At 36.0% G+C, this 7,429-nt stretch overlaps 2 protein-coding genes across 11 annotated transcripts; one reads left to right on the top strand and one right to left on the bottom strand.

Annotated features, from left to right (window-relative positions):
• Positions 1-492: 492 nt before the first annotated feature.
• Positions 493-7,060, bottom strand: LOC107272779 (trimethyllysine dioxygenase, mitochondrial). Of its 9 annotated transcripts, XM_025090067.1 has the most exons (9): positions 6,114-7,060; positions 5,844-6,039; positions 5,637-5,770; positions 4,452-4,538; positions 3,212-3,302; positions 2,767-2,882; positions 2,126-2,334; positions 1,838-2,022; positions 493-1,454 (listed from the first exon to the last, which is right to left on the bottom strand). In XM_025090067.1, exons 4-9 carry the CDS (start codon positions 4,468-4,470, stop codon positions 1,226-1,228), a joined length of 849 nt encoding a protein of 282 aa, XP_024945835.1. In that variant the 5' UTR covers positions 4,471-4,538; positions 5,637-5,770; positions 5,844-6,039; positions 6,114-7,060; the 3' UTR covers positions 493-1,225. The 9 variants fall into 9 exon arrangements, with proteins under 9 accessions (XP_024945835.1, XP_024945837.1, XP_024945834.1 ...); XM_025090069.1 differs by lacking the exons at positions 5,637-5,770; positions 5,844-6,039; positions 6,114-7,060 and adding exons at positions 3,047-3,102; positions 4,602-4,662 and having other exon boundaries at positions 4,432-4,538; XM_025090066.1 differs by lacking the exons at positions 5,637-5,770; positions 5,844-6,039; positions 6,114-7,060 and adding an exon at positions 4,602-4,740.
• On the top strand, positions 4,116-5,199 carry LOC107272780. Of its 2 annotated transcripts, none has more exons than XM_025090071.1 (3): positions 4,116-4,261; positions 4,369-4,556; positions 4,642-5,199. In XM_025090071.1, exons 1-3 carry the CDS (start codon positions 4,149-4,151, stop codon positions 4,917-4,919), a joined length of 579 nt encoding a protein of 192 aa, XP_024945839.1. In that variant the 5' UTR covers positions 4,116-4,148; the 3' UTR covers positions 4,920-5,199. The 2 variants fall into 2 exon arrangements, with proteins under 2 accessions (XP_024945839.1, XP_015605754.1); XM_015750268.2 differs by having other exon boundaries at positions 4,387-4,556.
• Positions 7,061-7,429: the final 369 nt, after the last annotated feature.

A 7,429-nucleotide genomic window follows, 5' to 3' on the forward strand; every position in this document is an offset into this window, starting at 1 on the left:
ATTTGTTAACTTCCCCTGAAAACAATTTTTTGAACGCTCGGATCCCCAGAGTTGAAGTAGTTTGACGTCAGTTTTTCGTCAAAATTTTTTTAATTCATTCATTTAATAAAAGTTATTAACTATCAAAGTCGATACTCCGTTCAATGACCGGGTACCCGGGTACTCACTTAGGTCATTATGTATGAAAGCCGGGTTTATACACACTAGAAAGATCATTTATTAAAGTATTCATGTAACTTGACTTTTAAATAAATCATCAACAATATAGTTTGTACTTTCCTTGATTTAAACAATTTTTATTATAAACAATAGTAAAGATAGTAGGTAAAAAAATATTATTCAGTTTTTTTTATTTTAGTTACTTTTTCTTTTATTTATAATAATATAGTGGCATATAAACAAACAGGTATATTTAATTATTTTGCACACTCTTGACATGTCGTGGTTGAAGTAGAATGTGCATCACAAATAGGTAACTCACATCATTTTATAAAGGCTGCAAGTGGGTGTAATGAAATTGGTAGTGAGAAAATGTAAGAAAGGTAGGGCAACGGGAGGGCAGATAGTAGGAGTTAGGAAAGAAAGTTTCCAAAGTAAGTGGAAAGGAAAAAAAAAGAAGAAATTCTAGAGCGCATATGCAAGTGTAAAAGAGTAGACAAAAGAATTAAGAGAAAACTGGTAAAAGATTTAGTTGAACACGTACAGTACAAAAATTAAAAAATTGAAATGATCGTAGCTATGAAAACAGAAGAAACGTTTGCGAATGCATGTGCATAGTATTGAATATGGCTTTGTGAAAAACCTATATTTATTTAATGTAACTCTTGCATGAAAAATGTTACTTTTCGTGCCTCCAAAGTGTGGCGTAAGTGGCGCTTTATAACTAAAGATGCGATAAAAATGCTGCGCATGCGCATACCGGCCCAATTTTACTTTATTTTCGAGCGCTGTCATGACATGCATTCACTTTGGAGGCCTTCCTTGCTTTCATTGTGGCTGCCTCCTCTAATGAGGAGATGTGCCTGTCACTTTGGAGGCACAAAAAGTAACACTTTTAATGCATGCGTTACAGAAAATATTATGCGATACTGGTACAATAAAGCGAACATTATACGCAGGTCGTGAAGTTTGTTACACTCACCGTCTGCCTATAAAGTTCGCTTTCTCGTACTCGTATCGCAAAGTACTATTAAGATCGTATTGACACAATGTCATCTTAAAAACCTTACCGTATTTGCAAAAGTTTTTTTGTAACAGGATGAAGTTTAATTATTGGATCGACGTGTTCGTGACATTGTCCATCCTCGATATATGTTGCTGAAACAGGAGTTTTACATAGCCTTTCGTAACAGGCTCGATGTTTTACTTTCAAATCCTCAACAATTTTTAAACCATCTATTAAAAGTGTTTCTCCACCACTATCAGCTGGTTTGTAACAGTGGAATATCTGCAAACTTAATAATTTTTTTTAAATATTATAATATAAAGTTCTCAGCCTAGCATTGCAATTTCTGTACATCTGTACATTTCTGTTCATTGTAAATTTATGTACATCGTTCATAAAAAATTGATTTAACTGTCAAATAATATTATAGTTTTTATTAGTTTGGACGTTTGACCGAAAATCGTTTGATGAACGGTTTTTAATAAAAAAAACCTTTCTTCGAAATTAATTCTTTTTCTTTACTTTTTTTTCAAATCCGAATTCTGAAAATTCTTGTTTTCTGCTAAATTATTTAATAGAATACATTATAACAATAGACATTGATTTCTATTTATTTTCATCTTCATAAATAAAACTGAAAATGCTACCGAGTTGTAATAATTGTTATCATACCCGGCTGCATCACTCCAATAAGTATTATCAGTGTGGACATCAAGGCTGTCATGAGTATAAGCACTATCTTTATGAGATACGGCAGTAAGGTCGTGATTAAGTTCCCACATTTCTCCAAATAATGTTTTTTGGACAGGTCCTATCTTCTTGCTAATTTCTTCAGTCACTTGCAGATTAGGTTTCGCCTGTAATAGAAATTAGTTTTTAATGTATACATTTTCAAGGAGGAAACATGCAATAAGCATAAAATATAAATGACTTGATAAATTATATGAAAAAGAAACATACTCCAACAATCATTGCAATTCCGAACTGTAATATAGACTTCAAGATGGCAATTACACCATTTTCACCATTCATAAAGCTTTCGTAGTCAATTACTTCCATATTGGGTGGATTGGTCCATGGGATTCGTGTATCAATTGTATCATCACCTTCATATCTGATATTTCTTTTGAGCCAGTTAATATTATAGGTTGAGTCATGACCGTCATTCCCTAACGATTTAAAAGTCGTAAGTAAAATTAAAATCAAGACATTGATTTAATGCCATATACATATGTATAATGTTTTTTTGGTAAAGCATTCAGACAAGGTTAAGAATAAAGAGCAGCTAATATTAATAGTAAACATGTTCAATCTCACAGTGGTTTATATGAAAATTTTTTAAAGCCACTATAGAAATATTAGACTTGAAAAAGACCATAAAGTCTACAATTTAGTTTCAATCATCTTTGCCCGGTCTCTACACTGAGATTGATATGGACTTTTAAGATATTTATCAGGTCAGAGACCAGAGAGATCATAAATACATTGAAAATTCACAACTAAGAAGTCAGATCGAGACAACTTAGATACTAAAAACTTGTATTGGTCAGTTCTATTTAGCATCAAATTAACAGTAGTCCAAAAGAAATATTGCTACTTACATGTAACATCGAGTTTTCCATTAGAAACTTTGAAACTATCCGGTCGTATAGTTGAGGGAAAATCCAGAAGAGTCAGTTTCCGTTGATGTGTCATTGTGTTGAAGCATAAACTGCACCTTAAATAAAATTTTACATTAGACAATACATTTAATACATTTGAGTATAACTTGCATAATCGATGTCCACTTAATTTTGTAATTATTCAATTTATAAAAAGAGTATTAGAGTATTAAGCATTTGAATCATAATAATTATTAAATTAAATTAAATTAAACTTTACCGCCAGTTGCCTGCACTTCGTTGAAAATACATGACTGCACCTTTACTTTTCACTTTCTAAGGTTTTATCAAGGAATAAATCTACGTTTATCAAAAGCACAAGATAGTGATACAAAATTCGCACGCTTATTTAGAGATTATTATTAATGCAATTAATATTATTTACCTGCAATGATCACGCAGCCACTCTAGATCGATTTTCATTTCCTCTTCATCCTCTAATCGTAACACCATAAAGTTATCAACAACAAACAATTCTGAAACATAATAAAATTATATAATTAATTCACGTGCATATATCAGTCCAATTTTCAGAAATCAAAAATAATATTGAGTAACTTGAAAATATCAAATAGCGAATATTTTTAACAGTCAAACTGACTGATGTCTAATATTATTAATCACTTTTACTGTTTTATTTATAAAAGATAATATCAATAAGTCTGAACTCAATAATTTTATTGCACCTGAAGCCTTCATAATCAAATAAGCCATTCTTAACGTTGTTATTTTTTCAATAGAAATAAATCTAATGATAATTATAAGAAAAATTGATTGGAGATTAGTCTTTACGAAAACATGTATTATTGAACTATCAGTCACTGAACTATGTAAACTCGATAAACGTCAAAAAGTGAATGTATCCAATAAGCTGCACTGAAAATTTTGTTAATAGTTTAATCTTGCACACACAAAAATTAAGCCTCTATTTTAAGCGGTTACTGTATACTATGTTAATGTACGTATCTCGCGTAGAAATGACCTATATTACAGTTTCTCGACATGTACCGCTGCTTTATCAGAGTCTTTAATGTCAAAAGTTATCACAACATTTCTCTGCTTTCATTTTGTCTATACTCGATATCACACTTTTCTATGTCCGTTATATGTCATATGATATGTATATACAATAGTTTGCAATAGTCTGGATGAAAATTTTGTGCATATGTTAATTATTGGCGAGTTTTTTTAAGTTTTATCATGGCAGCAAAGAACTGAACTTGTAGCAAACAACACTATATAGAGGCGGAAAAAATGTTATTGGTGCAGTTGGTGAACGAACATAGAAATATCGTAGAAAATAAAAAACTGGTGCTTTAAATATGAAAGAAAAAAACGATGCGTGGGTTCGGATAGCGCATTATTTTAATAGTCAAGGGCTCAGCATACGCACGGAAAAACAACTAAGGAAACTATGGGAAAATTTAAAACAAAAGTAATTATACAGATACGTTTTTTGCCTTGCATGACTATTTTTTCTGAATGTTTTTGATGTGTTCAAAACTATTAACTCTACTCTATAATTTTTTATCATATCATAAGAAAACACCATTTTTTCAGGAAAAGACGAAAAACGATCGAGTTCAGAAGAGAAAGTATACTCACAGAAGGCGGTCTTCCTGTACCTGATTTATGTGATGCCATCTTAAAACTAGTAAATGAAGCAGCACCACGTGCAGATGTGAAATTACCCTGCACCTGGGATAGCAAGGCTGCATATGAAAATAAAGGTAATTACAAAATAAAAATATATGAAAGATGCGAATAATACCTACCTGTTCATGAATGATTCTTGTAATGATTATTTGTTTGCAGATAACAATCAGGAGGACAAAGAAGAGGGCATAGATTATGAATTTGAATATTTGGATGGTTGCTTCGAGGAATCGTTGATAGCACCACATGTAACAGAATCTAAACGATGTCTTATGCCCGTATTCATAGTCGTCCCTCAACTTGAGGTTGAGTTTGCCCTTCATGAAGGGCTCTCAACTTTAAAGGAACCCTTAGTTCCAATTGCATTTCATAGGCAGTTTTTAAGGTGCCCTCAGTTGAGGGAAAGTTTTCTAGGGACTTTCTTTAGATTTATGTGATCGCCCACGTAACTGACTATACGGAGTATCTACAATCATATATACGTATATAGTCAATGGATGAGTTTAATAAAATTGAATAAAATGATAAACAAATGATAAACAAATGATAAACATATGTATTCCGGTTGAAAACTTCTTGCATGTGGAACATGGAAATAAAAAATGAGTTGAGTGATACGAGGACCAAGCAGCATTATACAGAGTTGGAGAAGGTTTTATTAGTTCAGCTTGTGAACGATTATCGTGAAATAATTGAAAATAAAGAAACTGGTTCAGTAAATGTCAAAGACAAATCTGACGCATCGATACAAATTACAAAAGCTTTTAATAGTCGGGGACTTAGTATACGCACAGAGAAACAACTGAGAAAATTATGGGCAAATTTAAAGCAATGGATAGAACTTTTTTATTGTCTGACGGCTGTGATATTTCAATATTTTATTGTGTTCAAAGCAATTATGACATGATATTATAAGAAAGATAACTTTTTTAAGTAAAAGACGTGAAACAACGGAGCTGAAGAAACAAAGATTGCTCACAGGAGGGGCTCCCTGTGTGCCTGATACATCTGATCCAGTTTTAAAATTAGTTAGTGAGACAGCACCACATGCAGACGCCGAATTATCTTGTGCGTGGGATAGCACAGCTGCATACGAAAATGAAGGTAATTGAAATATAGAAAGAAATGAAATATGTGAAACAGGTAATACCTACCTGTTAATGAATAATGTTTCTAATAATTATTTAGTTAGAGTGGGAGGAAGGGGTGGGGCAGCTTTCCCCAGCGATCGGCCAGGAACCCCCTATACTCCCACCGGGAAGTTCCTGCCTCCTTCACCCACCAGTTCCTGCAATCAGACAGGAATACATTAAGAATCCGTCTGTGGAACAAATAGACGAACGCGAGAGGATAACACTCACCACCCACCGACAACTGACAGGAAGAGCAACTGCTCCCGGTCCTCGCCCGCGTGCCAGGGGGCCTCGAAAAACCCCCAGAGCCCGAATGCATCGGCGCCCTCGGGATTACTCGGGAACTCCTCGACCCAATCGGGGATCGACCAACGACCCGGGTTCGCCTTTTCTGCATGAAATCCCGCGAAGTTTCGCGGCGGGCCTGAAAAGAGTCGGAATTGAAACACACGCGGTAAAACACAATAGGAAAGGAGTGTTGTAAATCTTAATACTTACCAACTCTCTCAGGGAAATCATAGGCATGACTGACGATCACGATCAGGGCGCCGCACGGACCGGGGTCATAATGCAACGTCAGCAATTGAATTCCGAGAACGCATGCTCAACATTCGCGGTGGTGCCTGCGATTAAGCGTCGAGAACGGAGATTACGCGTGTAATCTCTCGAAGACGAGGGGAGCAAGGGAACAGTAGGACCAATGATAGGCCAATGTTATAATATCACCATCAACCCACCGTGTATGTCCCTATACAACTCGAGTACCACGGCAAAGTAAAACAACGATCACGGAACGAGGGAAGCAGGGAAGCATCACCTACTGGCGATGTTCCATCCAAGGAGGGAGATGCTACGTCCGACGCAACTACACCCCTAAAATTCCACCAAACGCCCCTGCCCTATTCTTTTGCGAGCGACATGGTTCAATCATGATCAGGTCTTACGCGCATCTAGCTCCTCCTTAGTATAAGTTAGAAATAAGATAGTAATAACCATAGGATTGTAAGTCCATGAGAACGGTCCCTGTACGGAATGTTCCCATGGGAACCCACCAGTGAGTGTAAGAGAGAGAGTAGCATAGGTTTGCACGAATCAGAGAACTTTAGAAATATGAGCTCCAAAGTACGTGCCGATAACGTGGCAAGACCGCGGGAACCAAGAACAATCCGCGCTGGTCCCACGATTCCAGAATGCACCGAATCAGCAGTTTTCCATCCCTTCTCTGGGCCCTGACGCTCCTCGAGCTGGAATCGAGCAGCGAATTAGTCAGTCTTCTTAGGAGTCACATCAAAACCAGTCACATTTTACCTTTCATAAAACTTTGAGTCAAAGGCGAACTTAGTGGAAATGCGTTGTGTTAGCCAAGATACCTTAGGGGCTATCTTGTCTTCCTCGCCGTAGGGCCGAGTAGTAAAAACCAATTGAGAATCATGACAAGTTTTACCCCTTATTGAACTCAGTGCCCTTGTGGATAACAACTTGTGTGTATAACTAGTGTTAGTGCGTACCCTAGCGGCCAGGACAAGGACCATCTTTGGAATTTTGGATTATATACTATTAGTTCGGGGACTCGTCCCAAACAACCTACCACATCTTTTCTCTCTTGCCTTCACTGGTGAGTTCAGCACATTATTATTTTTTTCCCTTACCATATTACCATACTACAACATATACACTACCGGTCAAAAGTTTAGGTTCACCTCGCTTTCTTTGTAACGCTCCCATGGCTGCAGTTTGCATCACATTTAGAAGCAATTTTTCGCGATGAATAACCTTCTTCGTGTAATGCCACAATGACTGCTCGTGTCTCTACA

Source organism: Cephus cinctus, unplaced genomic scaffold (genome assembly GCF_000341935.2).
Source record: "Cephus cinctus unplaced genomic scaffold, Ccin1 Ccin1_scaffold1250, whole genome shotgun sequence".
NCBI lineage: Eukaryota > Metazoa > Arthropoda > Insecta > Hymenoptera > Cephidae > Cephus > Cephus cinctus.